This window comes from Oncorhynchus mykiss, chromosome 32, assembly GCF_013265735.2.
Source record: "Oncorhynchus mykiss isolate Arlee chromosome 32, USDA_OmykA_1.1, whole genome shotgun sequence".
Lineage (NCBI taxonomy): Eukaryota > Metazoa > Chordata > Actinopteri > Salmoniformes > Salmonidae > Oncorhynchus > Oncorhynchus mykiss.
Window position 1 is genome coordinate 36,480,034 of NC_050572.1, and position 20,000 is coordinate 36,500,033.

The 20,000-nt window shown below is 42.8% G+C and overlaps 1 protein-coding gene across 5 annotated transcripts in view; it reads right to left on the reverse strand.

Annotated features, from left to right (window-relative positions):
- LOC110488385 (exostosin-1c) overlaps nucleotides 1–20,000 on the reverse strand; it is a 95,502-nt gene that overhangs the window by 6,705 nt on the left and 68,797 nt on the right. For all 5 annotated transcript variants that reach the window (XM_036970808.1, XM_036970806.1, XM_036970807.1 and 2 more), the window contains exons 3-4: nucleotides 2,979–3,072; nucleotides 912–1,019 (exon numbers count right to left, since the gene is read on the reverse strand). In XM_036970808.1, the coding sequence (XP_036826703.1) occupies nucleotides 912–1,019; nucleotides 2,979–3,072 (202 nt within the window). The remainder of the gene's footprint in view (nucleotides 1–911; nucleotides 1,020–2,978; nucleotides 3,073–20,000) is intronic.

Genomic DNA, 20,000 nt, shown 5'->3' on the forward strand with positions numbered 1-20,000 from the left:
TACTGGAGGAAAATAAAGGGGGGGGGGGGGGGGGGGGGGGTCACGCCCTTGGCACCAAATGAAAATAGCCCACACTCACCCCGTTCACTCTCCTAAACTAAATACCATGAATGTGTCAGCTAGCTAGAGAAGGAGTAAATATATACCCAGTTGACTCACCTAGCCTGTACGTCTACAACTGCCGATTACTTTGGATAAAAACATCTGCTAAATGGCCATGTGATTTGATTATGATTAAATCAAGTTAGCTTAGCAGGGAAGTCTGCATCTTCTACAGTGATGTTTAAAGGCCCGTCGGGTAGCCGTTTGACTCCCCTAGAACCTAGTCTATAGCAGGTCTTCTAATGATTGGAACCTGAGGAAGCAAAGGGCCTCCCTCCTCCTTTCCCGTCTCCTCCCTCTCACTCTCTCTCGCTCTCTCTCTCTCTCGCTCTTTCTCTCCTCTCATCTCTATTTCTGAACGAGAGATTCACCCCTCAATGATATCCTGTCTCTCTGATGTGCTTGGCCTCGTTCAACCTCCCGTCACCAGCTTTATTCCCTCAAAACTCAATTTCCACATCCCTAACCCCGGGGCATGTGTGTGTGTGTGTGTGTGTGTGTATACTTGTGGGTGGTCAGAGTGTGTGAGGGAGGGGAAAGAGTGTGTGTGTGTGTGCGTACATGCGAGCGTGTGTGTGTGAGTGTGTGTGTGTGTGTGTGGGTGGGTGCACATTGCGGCCTAACATTGTTTTGGGTCAAATCCATTTTGAATTTCAATTTCATAATTCGTCCTTTCCAAAAATTGTATTTTGTCTCTCAGTTCATTAGCTAGCTGGATGTCAGGATTATTTCCCGTATCAACTGGGTTCAAACAGTATTGCTTCCAGGCCGGCTGTGAACGTGCGGTGCGTCGGTGCGGCGCGGGTTACCTGCAGTAGCAATCTCTCATCTCCCTCTATGACAGCCTGGTTCCACTGGATGACATCAGAGAAGGGCAGCTCCCAACCATTACTGAGCAACACTGGAATACACGCCGCCTGACGGAGAGAGAGAGAGAGATAAAGAACGAGCGAGTGGAAACAGAAGGAGAAAGGCTGAGTCAGTGTGACAAGCGGACAAAGACAGGCAAACGGACAGGGTAATTGGTAATGCTACCGTTGTCCATGTGCTCTGTTTGTGGTAGACGTTCAATAAAAATATGTTGTCTAGATTTCCAGTCTTCGTCTCTGACACATAGCACCGTACACTAGCAGGTGGTACTTCAATAAGGCAGTCTGAGAAGATAATGAAATCAATGACGCAGTGTGTGTGTGAGACACTCTCTTGGGGAGGTTGCATGGGGCACAGCTACTGTCTTGCCAGTCCCAGGAGCCCTTTGGGGCCCTAGAGAGAAAGAGACAAAACTTCTGCTGCGTCACTCCCTCACACACACCGATTTAACAAACTCCTAGTCTGCTAATTAAGTACACTCCACAGGGAGGATGGAGAGAGGGAGGGAGTAGGAGAGAAATGGGGAGAGGAGGGGGGATAACAGTTTGATGTTGCCATATCCCCTTGTTTACTGACAGCCGGGGTTTTTTGATGTTGTTGTACTTTTCTTTTTTCAGCTCTCTCCTTCTCTCCCTGCTGCGGTCCTGGCTGTTGGTTTTATTTCTTTTTCTAATTAAATCACAGGAGAGCAGCCAGAACCAGCTTCAGACTGAGATCAGATGACTTCCCCCTCTGGCGGTCTGAAGCTCCACTAGTTGCCTCACCAGAGACCGGCCCTCACTCAGGCAGCCATGTAGACAACGCTAAGATACACTAGGCTACGCTCCAGGTAACAGGGTTGAGGCCTCCAGAGTTGACGTGAAGCCTGGGGCTCGCCTGAGCCACTTCCCCAGAGATGAGGTGCTTTGAGGCGGACTGACTAAGAAGTATTCCTCTGACTGCATCCCAGTGCTCAGCATGTGGGAATATGTGTTGTTGTTTTTTGGTTGTTTGCATTGGGAGATGAAGAGAGGAGCATCATGGGTGGTGTGTGTGTGTGTGTGTGTGTGTGTGTGTGTGTGTGTATGTGTGTGTGTGTGTGTACTCAGGCATTTGTCCGTGTGTGTGTGCCCCCGCAGGAGTGTATGCACCGAGAGTTGGAACGCTGGCAGTAAGTTTCATACCACACGGGTAATTGCACATTCTTTTGTGGGCTTGGGCTGGCACGACGAGAAAAGGAGATCTTACAAATCTCAGACTGGCCTAAATGGAAAAGCAAAGGAGACAAGAGGAAGAGAGGGAAGAGAAACAGAGGGAGAAGGAGGGAGAGAGCGGGGGAGTGAGTGCGGAGGAGGAGTGAGTTAGCTGTGTGAGAGTGAGCTTCCCTGCCAAGCCCCGCGTTCAGTGGATTTGCCCATTCAGCTCAGATCAGCAGTGTGGCAGGCTGGCAACCCTATGGAAGCTTCCGGACCATTGAGAGACTCCGAGAGAGAGATGGGCAGGGAACACAAGAGTCTGGGAGGTTTATTGGTAGGTAAAAACCATGAAGACAGCTCCTTCACCAAAACATCAACATGGGTGGTAATTCCACACAGTCTGTCCAAGACCATTATTTCATTAACTACATGGTTTATTGAAGCAGAGTTTGATGAAAGGTAAACCCTTTCAATGTTATACTTTCCAAATATATATATATATATATTTCTTATCGCAAATCAGTCAACACCATCCTAAGTGTTAACCTTAAATTGTACACGTTAGAACAGAACATAAGGATATTTATCCGATAGTTGGGCAGGGTGTGGCTATGACTGCTAATAGCTAACATGATCCACGTCAATCCATAATCTTGATAGTTCAGAGGTGGATTCGTACTCGTAGCCTGGTCCCAGGAGTTGGTCATAGGAGTTGACAAGACAGCACAAGCAGGTCACATATCTCTGGGACCAGGCTAGCGTATTGGGTGCAGTATTTGGCATTCTTCTAGGACCATGCTAGTGCATTGTGATCTGTATTTGGCATCCTACCTGTAAAGACTCTAGGAAGCGAAAGGAGCCCAGGCGACGACCCCGGGGAACCAGGCAGAAGGTGGAGTTGTGGAGCAGCTCCTGATAATCAAACCTGAGAGAGAGAGAGAGAGAGAAATGGAGAGAGAGAGAGAGAGAGAGAAATGGAGAGAGAGAGAGAGGAATGGAGAGAGAGAGAGAGAAATGGAGAGAGAGAGAGAGAGAGAGAGAGAGAGAGAGAGAGAGAGAAATGGAGAGAGAGAGAGAGGAATGGAGAGAGAGAGAGAGAGAGAAAAATGGAGAGAGAGAGAGAGAGAAATGGAGAGAGAGAGAGAGAGGAATGGAGAGAAAGAGAGAGAGAGAGAGAGAGAGAGAGAAATGGAGAGAGAAATGGAGAGAGAGAGAGAAATGGAGAGAGAAATGGAGAGAGAGAGAGAGAGAGGGGAATGGAGAGAGAGAGAGAGAGAGAGAGAGAGAGAGAGAGAGAGAGAGAGAGAGAGAGAGATAGAGAGAGAGAGAGAGAGAAAAATGGAGAGAGAGAGAGGAATGGAGAGAGAGAGAAATGGAGAGAGAGAGAGAGGAATGGAGAGAAATGGAGAGAGAGAGAGAGAGAGAGAGGAATGGAGAGAGAGAGAGAGAGAAATGGAGAGAGAGAAATAGAGGAATGGAGAGAGAGAGAGAGAGAGAGAGAGAGAGCGAGATGAATGGAGAGAGAGAGAGAGAGAGAGAGAGAGAGAGAGAGAGAGAGAGAGAGAGAGAGAGAGAGAGAGAGAGAGGAATGGAGAGTTGGTGTTGGAGGACAAAGAAATTCATCCTTTACTTTTACAAAGGCTCTGTTTTCGACCATGAAGGTAGCAGTTCTAGAGGCAAAAGACTATTATGTTCGGGTTAAAGGGGGTCTTATTGGCATTAGGCTTCTGTAAAGATGCCTACACAACAGTGTGTCTGGGCACAATTCATGCTGGGGGTTGAGACACAAGCCCACACTCAATATGGTTGGAATGACTGGACCTGTTATATAACAGAGTTCTGTGTTGCGTTAGAGAGCACAATAGGAAGACATAGCCACGCCATTATATTGCCACTGACCGCTGCATGAACTAGATGACTGTGTTGTGAAGAAGAAAGGAAAAAGAAAACCCTCTCCATTGGTTAGACCCACACAGGGTCAGTGTCAGCTTCTGTAGTTTCCATTTCAAAAAGCACAGTCAGTCACACTGAAAGACATTCTAGCCAATCCAACTGTGTAACTGCAACATAACAGTGCCCATATTCTGTCTACACATTCCTCTCAGGACTTGGCATGAGGCTGTTGATAGACTGTTGGTAGAAAGCCATGCTAGAAAGTCACGCTAGAAAACCATGTTAGAAAGCCATGCTAGAAAGCCATGCTAGAAAGCCATGCTAGAAAGTCACGCTAGAAAACCATGTTAAAAAGCCATGCTAGAAAGCCATGCTAGAAAGCCATGCTAGAAAGTCACGCTAGAAAACCATGTTAGAAAGCCATGCTAGAAAGCCATGCTAGAAAGTCACGCTAGAAAACCATGTTAAAAAGCCATGCTAGAAAGCCATGTTCGAAAGCCATGCTAGAAAGTCACGCTAGAAAACCATGTTAGAAAGCCATGCTAGAAAGCCATGCTAGAAAGTCACGCTAGAAAACCATGTTAGAAAGCCATGCTAGAAAGCCATGCTAGAAAGGATCTGACACAAGTGGAAATATTGTCAACTAAGATGACCTGGTACATGAACTATTTATTTGTTTTTTTTCTTCCATTATTTCATATAGAAGTAAGGGTAAATGGTTTCTGTTAAGGTTCGTGGATTGTGGTTATAATTGCGTTGGTGGTCAAAAAGTGCCATGTTTTGTCCTCTCTGGTATAGGCAGATGGGGATGATAGCAGTGGAATGGACTTCATGGCTTTTAATCAAATCAAATCCAACTGTATTTGACGTGCATTATGACGATTTGACACATTACAATGGGTTGCTTCATTCCAGCAACACATTTGCCCTCAATGTATGTTTACGCATGTGGTCATTCTGGCATCTGATTGGATATCATTCCTACAGTGGTTTGGGTGTGAAAGGCCATGATTAGCTCAGGCACCAGCATCCCATCTATTTGACGGTTGAGGCGAGTGTGGTTTTGTGTTGTTAAATTAAGAACTGGCATGGGGACAGTTTTGTTGTTATGTTTATAATAGAGAGGGTTAAGGCTGTGGGTAGAGAGAACTGATCATAAACGAGTTGTTAAGGGTTTAAATTAACTGTTCAGGTTATGATGGGGGTGGACAGAGCTGACCTGAAATCAGTGCATATCTGAGCAAAAGAAAGTCCCACAGAGCTACTAAAAGAGTCCTATGTTCCCAACCATCTGTGTCAATCGAATGTGTAGAGAACATTCTGGTGCAAAATGGGTACCATGTAACACCTAGTTGGGTCCTTCAAAGTTCTGAGCTAGGTAGTTCAGGTGACCTCCCCGATAGGGCTGGGACGATACCAGTATTGCGATACTCGTTAGTATCGTGGCAAGGAAACAAAACACGAAGCGGTTTTTAACTTCTTTAGGAAAACAGCCCTAATATTGGAAACAAACATCATTATGTTGTCATCCAGTCACATTGATTTATTCTCCAAGCTACTGTATAAGAGACACAATATATTACAACCATATAACACAATATGTTAGAACTATAGAACACAATATATTACAACCATATAACACAATATGTGACAACTATAGAACACAATATGTGACAACTATAGAACACAATATATTACAACCATATAACACAATATGTTACAATTATAGAACACAGTATGTTACAGCTATAGAACACAATATGTTACAATTATAGAACACAATATGTTACAGCTATAGAACACAATATGTTACAGCTATAGAACACAATATGTTAGAACTATAGAACACAATATATTACAACTATAGAACACAATATGTTACAGCTATAGAACACAATATGTTAGAACTATAGAACACAATATGTTACAACTATAGAACACAATATGTTAGAACTATAGAACACAATATGTGACAACTATAGAACACAATATATTACAACCATATAACACAATATGTTACAATTATAGAACACAGTATGTTAGAACTATAGAACACAATATGTTACAACTATAGAACACAATATGTTACAGCTATAGAACACAATATGTTAGAACTATAGAACACAATATGCTACAACTATAGAACACAATATGTTACAGCTATAGAACACAATATGTTACAGCTATAGAACACAATATGTTACAACTATAGAACACAATATGTTAGAACTATAGAACACAATATGTTAGAACTATAGAACACAATATGTTAGAACTATAGAACACAATATGCTACAACTATAGAACACAATATGTTAGAACTATAGAACACAATATGTTAGAACTATAGAACACAATATGTTAGAACTATAGAACACAATATGCTACAACTATAGAACACAATATGCTACAGCTATAGAACACAATATGCTACAACTATAGAACACAATATGCTACAGCTATAGAACACAATATGCTACAACTATAGAACACAATATGTTACAGCTATAGAACACAATATGTTACAGCTATAGAACACAATATGTTACAGCTATAGAACACAATATGTTACAGCTATAGAACACAATATGTTACAGCTATAGAACACAATATGTTACAGCTATAGAACACAATATGTTACAACTATAGAACACAATATGTTGTCATCTAGTCACATTGATTTATTCTCCAAGCTACTGTATAAAATACACAATATGTTAGAACTATAGAACACAATATGTTAGAACTATAGAACACAATATGCTACAACTATAGAACACAATATGTTACAGCTATAGAACACAATATGTTACAGCTATAGAACACAATATGTTACAACTATAGAACACAATATGTTAGAACTATAGAACACAATATGTTAGAACTATAGAACACAATATGTTAGAACTATAGAACACAATATGCTACAACTATAGAACACAATATGTTAGAACTATAGAACACAATATGTTAGAACTATAGAACACAATATGTTAGAACTATAGAACACAATATGCTACAACTATAGAACACAATATGCTACAGCTATAGAACACAATATGCTACAACTATAGAACACAATATGCTACAGCTATAGAACACAATATGTTAGAACTATAGAACACAATATGCTACAGCTATAGAACACAATATGCTACAGCTATAGAACACAATATGCTACAACTATAGAACACAATATGTTACAGCTATAGAACACAATATGTTACAGCTATAGAACACAATATGTTACAGCTATAGAACACAATATGTTACAGCTATAGAACACAATATGTTACAGCTATAGAACACAATATGTTACAACTATAGAACACAATATGTTACAGCTATAGAACACAATATGTTACAGCTATAGAACACAATATGTTACAGCTATAGAACACAATATGTTACAGCTATAGAACACAATATGTTACAGCTATAGAACACAATATGTTACAACTATAGAACACAATATGTTGTCATCTAGTCACATTGATTTATTCTTCAAGCTACTGTATAAAATACACAATATGTTAGAACTATAGAACACAATATGTTAGAACTATAGCACACAATATGTTACAGCTATAGAACACAATATGTTACAGCTATAGAACACAATATGTTACAGCTATAGAACACATGTTACAGCTATAGAACACAATATGTTAGAACTATAGAACACAATATGCTACAACTATAGAACACAATATGTTAGAACTATAGAACACAATATGTTACAGCTATAGAACACAATATGTGAGAACTATAGAACACAATATGCTACAACTATAGAACACAATATGTTACAGCTATAGAACACAATATGTTAGAACTATAGAGCACAATATGTTGTCATCTAGTCACATTGATTTATTCTCCAAGCTACTGTATAAAAGACACAATATTTTTTACATAGAGCAGATTTTTAAAGGACCAACGAGTTTGGTCTGCTTTGTATTTTCATGTTTGCCGCAGACAAAATATTGCAATACCTGTATCGTCCTGGTCCTACTCCCCACACCCCCAACCACATAAATGTGAAGCACGTTGAAAACCAGCAAAAACGACCTCGTGAATGAAAGCCAGTGGAACCGTTTAACGGTCCATCATGGTTCTCGTGGTTCTCACTCCTCTAAGAGCCATCAACAGACAGACAGCATAAACAAGTTTCTTATGAAAGAGTTCCTGTAGCCTCGTCTCTCCTCCGCTCCTGCTGGCAACGGTCTTGTTTACCTGCCCAAGGGGCGTCAGCGTAAAATATAGCTGCCGTTAATCTAGCCTGTCTCGGTCTTGACTGTACAGACCTAATGTTTATTTACCCCTCTTGTGAGTGATGAGACACACGCTCTGGGTTTTAACATGTGAACATTGCTGATGTTTGCATTGATTGGGATGTTGATGTGGATTTATCGGCGAGCTGTTGAATGAGTGTCCCTTTCAGGGTTGTGGTGTATACATGTATACATACAGTACCAGTCAAAAGTTTGGACACAACGACTTATTCAAGGGTCTTGTACTATTTTTGAGATTGTAGAATAATAGTGAAGACATCACAACTATGAAATAACACATATGGAATCATGTAGTAACCAAAAGTGTTAAACAAATCAAAATATATTTTAGATTTGAGATTCTTCAAAGTAGCCACCCTTTGCCTTGATGATAGCTTTGCACACTCTTGGCATTCTCTCAACCAGCTTTATGAGGAATGCTTTTTCAACAGTCTTGAAGGAGATCCCACATATGCTGAGCACTTGTTGGCTGCTTTTCATTCAATCTGCGGTCCAACATATCCCATACCATCTGACAGTGTCACCAGCAAAGCATCATCACACCTCCTCCTCCATGCTTCACGGTGGAAACGACGCATGGGGCGATAATCCGTTCACCTCCTCTGCGTTTCACAAAGACACTGTGGTTGGAACCAACAATCTCAAATTTGGACTCATCAGACCAAAGGACAGATTTCCACCGGTCTAATGTGTCCATTGCTCATGTTTCGTGGCCCAAGCAAGTATCTTCTTCTTATATGTATACTTCAGTAGTGGTTTGCAGCAATTCGACCATGAAGGCCTGATCCACGCAGTCTCCTCTGAACAGTTGATGTCTGTTACTTGAACTCTGTGAAGCAATTATTTTGGCTGCAATTTCTGAGGCTGGCAAATCTAATGAACTTATCCTCTGCAGCAGAGGTAACTGAGTCTTCCTTTCCTGTGGCGGTCCTCATGAGAGCCAGTTTCATCATAGTGCTTGATGGTTTTTGCGACTGCACTTGAAGAAACATTCAAAGTTCTTGAAACTTTCCAGATTGACTGACCTTTGTGTCTTAAAGTAATGATGGACTGTCAATTCTCTTTCCTTATTTGAGCTGTTCTTTCCATAATATGGACTTGTTCTTTTACCAAATAGGGCTATCTTCTGTATACCACCCCTACCCTGTCACAACACAACTGATTGTCTCAAACGCATTAAGAAGGAAATAAATTCATTCCAGGTGTTTACCTCATGAAGCTGGTTGAGAATGCCCAGAGTTTTAAAAGCTGTCATCAAGGCAAAGGGTGGCTACTTTGAAGAATCTCAAACATATTTTGATTTGTTTAAACCTTTTTGGGTTACTACAGATTCCATTTGTGATTTCATAGTTTTGATGTCTTCACTACTATTCTACAATGTAGAAAATAGTACAAAAAAAACACAAAAAAAAACTTGAATGAGTAGGTGTGTCCAAACTTTTGACTGGTAATATACATACAAATGCACACACACTTACTTACTTATACACACATTCACATACTGAAGGCAAACATCCACCAGCTATTCAATAGAGGCTCACACACACATATGCAAGCGCACATACATACACAATGAAGATTGCACCCTCCCACACAAAATCCGCATACACAACCACATAATGTACACACACACACTAGAGAATTAGAGGAGTGAAAGGGTGCATTGTTTTCCGTTTGCCACCGCTGTACTGCGATGTTGTGCTGTTTTCCACCTGTTGACGGAGCGTAGCCAGTTTCTGATGAAACTACTGTGTGTGTGTGTGTGTGTGTGTGTGTGTGTTTCTGTTTCTGTCTCTGTGTGTGCTCGTGTACATGCTTATGCTTATCTACTCAAATCGGAGGCTGTGTCCGATAGTTAGTGGATACGAGCCGGTGTGTTATATTATCATTTGAGTGTGTATAATGTGTCTTTGGATGAACTTGCACAGCCACTTATCTCTCCCTGTCTCTCTCGAATGGATCTCTCCCCAGCATGTGGTGGGAGTGGAGTGAGCATGTTCCTGGCGACCTGCTTCCTCTCACTCTGGGTCATACTGATTTGTTTGTTGCTGTTTTTTAATGAGAGAATTTACTTAAAGCAAGGGGAACAAAGAAATCTTTTAACAGCAGTTTGTTTCCAATAACAAATGAACAGGCTCTCTGTCTCTGCGCCTCTCTCTCTCTCTCTCATCTTTGTCATTCTCTCTCTTTTTTCTTTCTTTCCTATTGAATTAGCGAGGAAGTGTGTGTGTGTGTCTGTGTATGTGTGGAGCAGGGCCAGAAGTAACAGACTGTTCTCTGTCTGCTAACAGGACATGGAGCATGTCTCCTCTCTGTACGCCATCTTCATGATCCATTGAATGTGAGTGTGTGTACACTTAAAGGGGTATGTTAAGTGTATGTGAGCATTTTACTCATGCTTATTATGGGTGTGGGATGTACAGTACTGTGATTTCATATGTAATAATGTGTGTGAAATACGCATGAATTAATTTCTCTGTCAGTATGTATGTAGGTGGGTGGGGGAGAGTAGGGTAAATTGAGCCATTTTGTACATTCAGCATCAATCTGTCAAGGGAAATACATCATTCTTTCTAACAAAGATATCTACATATAGACTGAGTGTACCGAACACATTCCTAATATTGCCCTGAGGACAGCCTCAATTCATTGGGGGCATGGACTCTACAAGGTATCGAAAGCCTTCCACAGGGATGCTGGCCCATGTTGACTCCAATGCTTGCCACAGTTGTGTCAAGTTGGCTGGATGTCCTTTGGGTGTTGGAACATTCTTGATACACACAGGAAACTATTGAGCTGAAAAACACAGCACCGTTGCAGTTCTTGAAACAAACCACTACCATACCCCGGTCAAAGGCACTTAAATCTTTTGTCTCGTCCATTCACCCTCTGAATGGCACACATACACAATCAATGTCTCAACGTGGATTTAACAGGTGGCATATATAAAGGATCCCAGCTTCCACCTGGATTCACCTGGGTCAGCCTATGTCGCGGAAAGAGCAGGAGTTCATCATTTTTTTGTACACTCAGTGTATTTCAGGATGTTGTGTGTCCCTGGAAATAATCCGAATGAATGTAAACATCACAGTTTTGTAGACAAAGTGGTCGCTTGGCACAACTTACCCCGGTATTGGGTAAGTTGATCCGCAGGACAGGGTAAGTTAAGCACATTTCTGTACTGAATGAAATGTTACCACTGCCATTTTTAAACCATGTGTATCTTTATTTCACAGGCACAATTCGACACAATCACAATCGCTTTTTGTTGTTGTTGTCTCTTAACCATTTTAAGCATCTTTTAACACAGGCTGAAAGGGATACTTCGGGACTTCCCCAGAGTCAGATGAACTCGTCGACACCATTTGAATGTCTCTGCGTCCAGTATGAAGGAAGTTTAGCCTGCCAGCGGTTACCGTAGACTTTCAGTCTCTGCACCAACGCTAATTAGCCATTTCCTTCAAACTGCACGCAGAGACATACAAAAATGGTATCCACGAATTCATCTGACTCTGGGGAAGTAGATAAAGAGCTTTATTGCCAAAATCCCCGAAATATCCCTTTAACACCTAGCAAACACATTGTACCTAAAAAAAAAAAAGAAAACAATTTTAACATAACACAGGCCCTGTTGTTACCTCATATCCCAGCGATTATACCTTGCATTAAGCCGGGGAAGAAAACACTTCCATTGGCTCAACTTACCCTAAGGAGAAACATTTGACTATATTAGCTCACACAGCTACAAGGATGCACGTTCTAGGTTAAGGACAGTGGTCATCAACCTTCTCTGAGTCGAGATCACTCTGTCAAGATACAAGCCGAGATCTACCGCTCAGATCTTATTTTTTGAACATGACTTAAGGAACGTAACCTTAACCAATTAAAAACAGTTCTGTAGCAATGAGGTTTGTGCAGTCAGCTATAAGCCCAATACATTATCACGGTATATTGGCTATATGCTTGAATTGCCCTGCCAATGTTGTTCTTATCAGACCTTTTTGAAATTATGCTGTATTTAAAAATGTTAAGCATATGATCACACTGGTAATAGATACTTTGTTGTATGATTTGTGAGGTACAGCTGAGTGAGCATAATCATTTGCTTTTTTTTGCCTCTCATTTGACTCACTGTCCCTCCTCTCTCCCTCCCTCCGCTGGGAAAAGGGGACACAGTCTTCCAGCTGATGGCGAAACTCAAGTCGCACTGCATTATTTCTGCCTCATGCACCAATTCATGTTGTTACTCCTGTGACCAGAGAAAGTTAACAACGCAAGCTTGTCAGAAGACTTTGCCGTGCTCATTAATCGCAGATGCAGTGCTGGTTGTAGCGTGAGTGGAAGTAGGGAGAACGCGCATTTGATGGTGTAATTTCTTTCAAGTTTGTGACTCGAGGAAACTGTGCATACACGGTGATCTGAGCTATCTGATTGGCCAGCGGCAGGCCTCTCCGCGCATTTGATCTGCTCTCTGAGCCTGCCGGGTAGCTATGTGGAGATCTACCTTCAGACATACCAAATGGTTCAAGATTTTGCTTTCCCGGCGCTAGGGCTGCTGAATCAAGTGCACCTACCGACCAACAGCGCGGAAACAAAAAAGAGAAAATTGGAATGCAAGGCTTTATCGTTGTATTTTTACACACATGTTTGGTGGTCGACTAGGAATGCCTTGGAGATCATAATCGACTGGTTGGTGACCACTGGTTTAGGACCTCATATTGAAGCTTATAGGGACTCAAACTGATGTATAGAAGATTCTTAAAATGGTCTACTTTGGTTAATTAACTTAATGATACAAGCATAATGAAACCTCAAACTAAACAAATTCATATTTTTGGGCAACCTAACTTGCTTACCACTTTTTCCATGTTGGTTTCACCCTTCACACACGCCATGAAATGATGACCTCTGCCAAAATATGTGGTCAAATTATTCATCTTCCGTATTGGTTTCCTAGAAACAAGGGGTGGCTCAACTTACCCTTTTGGCTCAAAGTTACCACACTCTCCCCTATGCATGCATGCATATGCACTGGAATGTATGAAAGGGTAGTTTGTCTGATTGTACGATTATTTTCAACGAGCCCTCATTGCAATGTGCTCTGATCAGTGTGAGGGTGTGGGTCACACGTAGAGCACCCTACAACCTTTATTGAAGCGCTACATGTGGATAGCTGACGGGTGTCATACAGAGAGTAAGCCTATGTACAGAGTCTGAACGTGTGCACTGCAGTATGACTCTAATACAGTGTACTGTGTGTGTGTGTGTGTGTGTGTGTGTGTGTGTGTGTGTGTGTGTGTGTGTGTGTGTGTGTGTGTGTGTGTGTGTGTGTGTGTGTGTGTGTTCTCTGCACTTTGGGTGCACTATACATGCACTGTTTGTGTGTATGATCTGCAGACGCCTCACAGACACTCATCCGGTCCCCTGTGTCCCGAGGGGGCTGAGGTTGTTAAATATTACACATGAAATATGGAGGAAATACATGTCGGAGGAAAACAGGATCTAATTGAGCAGTTGAGGCAACACACACTGTTCCAGCCTAAACACACACACACTGTTCCAGCCCACCCACACACACACACACACACACACACACACACACGTCTTTGTCCTCTGTCTGTATCTTTTGCTCTCTCATAAACACACACACACACACACACACACACACACACACTCACATGTATGGCTGTTGCGGTGACCATATTACCTCCACACCAGCAGTCATGAGTCATGACCGCAGTAAAATTCCAGGTGACCGTTTAGTTCATGAAAATAAATAGCTAGCCAGCTACTTAACCCTGTTGCCCAAAGCTAATGTTATAAGCAGGCAGCTAGCTTCATCTGGCTAGTGAGGATCAACCTCACCGGGTTGTGTTGTGAAGCTAGCCACAATAAGGATTAGACACAAGTGGAATTTGCGGTAAGCCTTCAAAATAAAAGTGACATTGACAGTAATGCAAATTAATACAAATAGTAGAATTATGCCATACTTTTATGTTGAAGGCTTACCGCAAAGTCCACCATTGTGGCTAATCCTTATTATGGCTAGCTTCACATAGATGGGTCCAACCACCATTAATCATATACGAACTTTTGTAAATTAGGGTTATTTTAGATGCTGACACCTAGCTATATAGTTATCTAACTATATAGCTACTGAAACCGATTGTCGTTTTGCTATGTTTTTGGTGAAGAACATTGTTTGCATCCATGAGCTAGCTAGCTTTTTTTTTATGACCAGCACTGTAGGTGCGCGAGACAACTCTACCAGCATCATAGCATACATATCGATGAATCGTTATGACATATGAAATACGAGTGATAGTGTAATAACTACGTAAAAAATGTATGAACCCGTTAAATTATTATGTGACCTGCAGTCATATTCAGGTCCTGATTGGTCAAATAGTGTTATTTGACACGTTAAATAGTATATTTTTTGACACGCAAAGACCCAAAAGGCGTTCCATAGCAAAGACCCAAAAGGCGTTCCATAGCAAAGACCCAAAAGGCAATCCATAGCAAAGACCCAAAAGGCGTTCCATAGCAAAGACCCAAAAGGCGTTCCATAGCAAAGACCCAAAAGGCGTTCCATAGCAAAGACCCAAAAGGCGTTCCATAGCAAAGACCCAAAAGGCGTTCTATAGCAAAGACCTAAATGGCGTTCCATAGAAATCCTGGTTGAGAATGAAATGACTGAACAAATGAACGACAAAACAGCACAGCAAGTAAGTGAAAGAAATACGTTTTGATTATGTTTTACTGGTAATGGGGACATACATAATTCTAACAAAATAACTTTTTGGTCAGTGTGGTGTGTGTTTCTAACCTTTATTTAACTAGGTAAGTCAGTTAAGAACAAATTCTTATTTACAGTGACGGCCAACCCCGGCCAAACCCGGACGACGATAGGTAAATTGTACACCGCCCTATGGGACTCTCTATCACGGCCGGATGTGATACAGCCTGGATTTGAACCAGTGACGCCTCTTGCACTGAGATGCAGTGCCTTACACATGGACGCAGCAGTCTGTGTGTTAACTATTTAACTGTACTAGAATGTTTAAAAGGCCGGTTATCGGTATCGGGGTTTTTACAGCAAGGAAAATATTGGATATCGGAATCGGGCAAAAATGTCATATCGGTGCATCACTACTAACTACCATCAGGTCCGAAATGGCCTGGTACTCAGGGCTCTATTGTCTCTCTAAACACTCTGGCATCAATGTAAATGCTATCGAAAATCACATCAAATACTTATCATCAAAACAGTATCATGAAAAAAACGAAGTAGCCTCCCCGGCATCATTGATAAACAGACCGGCGGGAAGCGCACGGCCTCCTTTCCCTATTTGAGTGCACACAGATTTCCCCCCTGCCCCTGTTCCTGCCCATTTGATGATGGCCATTCTAAATCAAAACTAATTTGACATATTAGTAAAGAAAAATATTAAATTGCGTAACGGCTGTTGTAGGTGGAAAAAGGTGTGGACCAAAGCGCAGCGTGGTACGTGTTCATGATTTTAATAACGGAACACTGAAATACAAAACAACAATGTGAATAAACGAAAAAAAAAAACGAAACAGTCCTGTAAGGTGCAGAAAAACACTAAACAGAAAATTAAACACCCAAAATGGGGAAAACAAGGCTACCTAAGTATGATTCTCAATCAGAGACAACGAACGACACCTGCCTCTGATTGAGAACCATACTAGGCCGAAAACATAGAAAAAAGAACATAGACTACCCACCCCAACTCACGCCCTGACCAACCTAAAACAAAGACATAACAAAGGAACTAAGGTCAGAACGTGACAAATTGAGAATAGTCTGATGGGTGATAATATTGTCACTTGATGAGAGAACAACTGTCCAGCCTGGAGGCAAGGACCAGAGCGCAAGCTTCTTTTGCTACTTTCTCTAATCAACAGCCTATAGTCGCACCACGCAGCCCGTATAAGATTTGATTTCTAAAGACATTCAAAAGGTTTGTATCATTCAAGTCACTTAAAGTTGCCAAATAACTCAATCTACCCTATAGGATCGGTTTCAAATCATCATTCTTACGCTCAACACAGCCACTTCATAAGCACACTTGCTCCGGAATGAAGGCCTGGAGATGCTAAAAGAGAGTTTATGTTAACACACCAGACAGACCACACACACACGCAAACAAATTCACGGTACACAGTACACGGTACACATGGTACACAGACGGCAGCGTCTGCCACCATTCTGAGGCCCAGGGCTCAATGTGGTACGGCTATCATCACTGTGTGTGTGTGTGTGTGTGTGTGTGTGTGTGTGTGTGTGTGTGTGTGTGTGTGTGTCGTGTATGAATGACTGTCTGTTAAGTGTGTGCACATGCATGTTTGAACTAGACTCACCTCTACATTTCAATGTATGCTTCTCCTTTTTACCTCTGGCTCTCTCTTCTCCCTCTCATCTTCTACCTCTCTCTTCCCCAATACATTTATTTCCTTCCTCCCTACCCTACCCTACCCTCCATCCAATCCCAGTCCCCGTATTAAAACATGAATAAGGGAATGAAGCAGAACGAAGGGGAGAGTATCGAGCAGGACCGCTTGATTGACAGCGGCTGCTGGTCAGTTGATCCCACAACCAATTTCTCACGAGCAGTGTGCAAAGGTCAGTTGTCAATGACGTGTGTGTGTGTGTGTGTGTGTGTGTGTGTGTGTGTGTGTGTGTGTGTGTGTGTGTGTGTGTGTGTGTGTGTGTGTGTGTGTCTGACAGGCAGTATGGATTAGCTGTTTAGCTAAATAGTCAATAGTGTGCATGCTCTGTTCACCTCAGCGAACACAAAACAGACTGAAGGGCTAACCCTGAGACACACACATGCACACACACACACCTACAGATGCACACAGACACACACTTCCTCTCCACATCACTGGCATACAGTACTTCTACACCCGTCATAGAGTACTACTCATACTCCAACCATGCACTGTCTGTTCAGTCTACATACATACTACAGCCCACAGTGCTGCCTCTATTCATTTTCCATACTGCAGTAGACTGGCCATTCCTGCTACAAGAAAGAGAGAGAGAGAGAGAGAGAGAGAGAGAGAGAGAGAGAGAGAGAGGATGAGGCCAGCTGTTGATGCCTTTGGGATGGCCCCAGCACCACACACAGAGGAAAGAGAGAGGCAGAGGGAATGAGTGAGACAGAGGAAAGAGAGAGACAGAGGAAAGAGAGAGGCAGAGGGAATGAGTGAGACAGAGGAAAGAGAGATACAGAGGAAAGAGAGAGACAGAGGAAAGAGAGAGACAGAGGAAAGAGAGAGACAGGGGGAATGAGTGAGACAGAGGAAAGAGAGAGACAGAGGAAAGAGAGAGACAGAGGAAAGAGAGAGACAGAGGAAAGAGAGAGGCAAAGGAAAGAGAGAGGCAAAGGAAAGAGCGAGACAGAGGAAAGAGAGAGACAGAGGAAAGAGAGAGACAGAGGAAAGAGAGAGGCAAAGGAAAGAGAAAGACAGGGGGAATGAGTGAGACAGAGGAAAGAGAGAGACAGAGGAAAGAGAGAGACAGGGGAAAGAGAGAGACAGGGGAAAGAGAGAGACAGAGGAAAGAGAGAGACAGAGGAAAGAGAGAGGCAGGGGGAATGAGTGAGACAGAGGAAAGAGAGAGACAGAGGAAAGAGAGAGACAGAGGAAAGAGAGAGACAGAGGAAAGAGAGAGAGAGAGGAAAGAGAGAGGCAGAGGAAAGAGAGAGACAGATGAAAGAGAGAGACAGCGGAAAGAGAGAGGCGGGGGGAATGAGTGAGAAAGGGAGGGTGAGAAAGGGAGGGAGAGAAATTTGGATAGAAAGTCTGAAAAATGTGTGGGAGAGACAGAGCAAGGAATAGAAAACTAGACACAAGAAAGAGAGGAACATCCTGTGTGAGCAGGAGATATTTTGTAGCAGTTTATATCTGAAGGCTATGGGTCAAGATTAGGGTTACACTCTACACAGAAAATAGCTAAGAGAATACCGTTGGAGGGAGAGAGACAGAGAGAGAGAGAAAGACAGGGAGAGAGAGAGCGAGGCAGAGAGGGAGGGAGCAATGCAGAGGGAGACAGAGAGAAAGGGAGAGAGAGAGAGAGCGAGGCAGAAAGAGAGGGAGAGAGGCAGAGAGACAGGGAGACATGAGAGAGAAAGAGGCGGAGACAGGGAGACAGCAGAGAGAAAGAGGCAGATAAAGGGAGAGAGAGAGGCAGAGAGAAAGAGACAGAAAGAGCAGAGAAAGAGAGACAGAAAGAGACAGGGAGAGAGAAAGAGCCAGAGAGCCAGACATAGGGAGAGAGAGAGAGCACGAGGCAGAGAGAACCAGAGACATAGGGAGAGAGAGAGAGAGAGCAAGGCAGAGAGAACCAGAGACATAGGGAGAGAGAGAGAGCACGAGGCAGAGAGAGCCAGAGACATAGGGAGAGCAAGAGAGAGCGAGGTAGAGAGAGCCATAGAGACAGGGAGAGAGCGAGGCAGAGAGAGACAGAAACAGGGGGAGGGAGAGAGACAGAGAAAGAGGCAGAAAGAGAGAGAGAGAGAGAGAGAGAGAGAGAGAGAGAGAGAGAGAGAGAGAGAGAGGGAGGGAGAGGCAGGGAGAGAGAGCGAGAGGGGGGGGAGAGAGAGAGAAAGAGAGAGAGAGAGAGAGAGAGAGAGACAGAGAGAGAGAGAGAGAGAAAGAGAGAGAGAGAAAGAAAGAGAGAGAGATGGACAGGCAGAGAGAGAGAGGGAGGCAGAGAGAGACAGTGTAAGGTTTAATATGCAGTTCAGGTTTCAATGTGAGGAGGAACGAGCTCTCCAAGTATTCTCTTACATGAGAGAGCGAGAGAGAGAGAGAGAAAGTAGGATGGTCCCAGTCCCCATGCCTTACTATAGCAGTAACAATATCCCTAATATGTAACTCATTTTTCCCTCCATCACCCATCTCTCTTTCCCTTCAGAGTGACAGGTGCATGTCGTGCTCGGTGTGTGTTGGCGTGCATGTCTATACTGTATGTGTGCACGTGACAGGGCATCCTCTCCTGCTGCGTGTAAGTCTACGGTGTGTGCAGATGTTTAATCCCATCTTGTACGTGTGCGTTTTTGTTTCTATGGATTTCCTCCCCCCCCATCACGACAGTTGCAGCAGATGGACAGATAAGCCTGTCTCATGCCCCCCCCCCCCCCCCCCCCCCCCCCCCATCTATCTCTCTGTCTGTATGGCTTCCGTCCAAATCCTCCCTTGACACACACCACGTCTATCATTTACATATTACTCAAATGCATCACTCAGACGGAGACAAGGCTAACAGCCTAATTTCTCTAAAAGGGAAATGATGTATGGCAATTATTTCTTTAAATCATTTCACTGATCAACATCTAAGAAGGAACGGGAGATGTGATCGCGCCGAAGTTAGCTCAGTTCCGCGTGTAGCCTCTAGGATATCTGCTACTGATGTGTTTTGAAGCGACGGCATTCCTTGATACTGCCCCGTTATTCCTCTGGGACTATTTTACCTAAGAGCTACGCTAATTGCAATGTTCCCCTGTAGTTATTATTATTATTATGATTTATTTTTTTTACACGTAAAGACATGGCCAATTTCCCCATGAGGGATAACAAAGTCATATTGAATTGGATAGTATCCACGCATACATTACACAATACAACACCATCT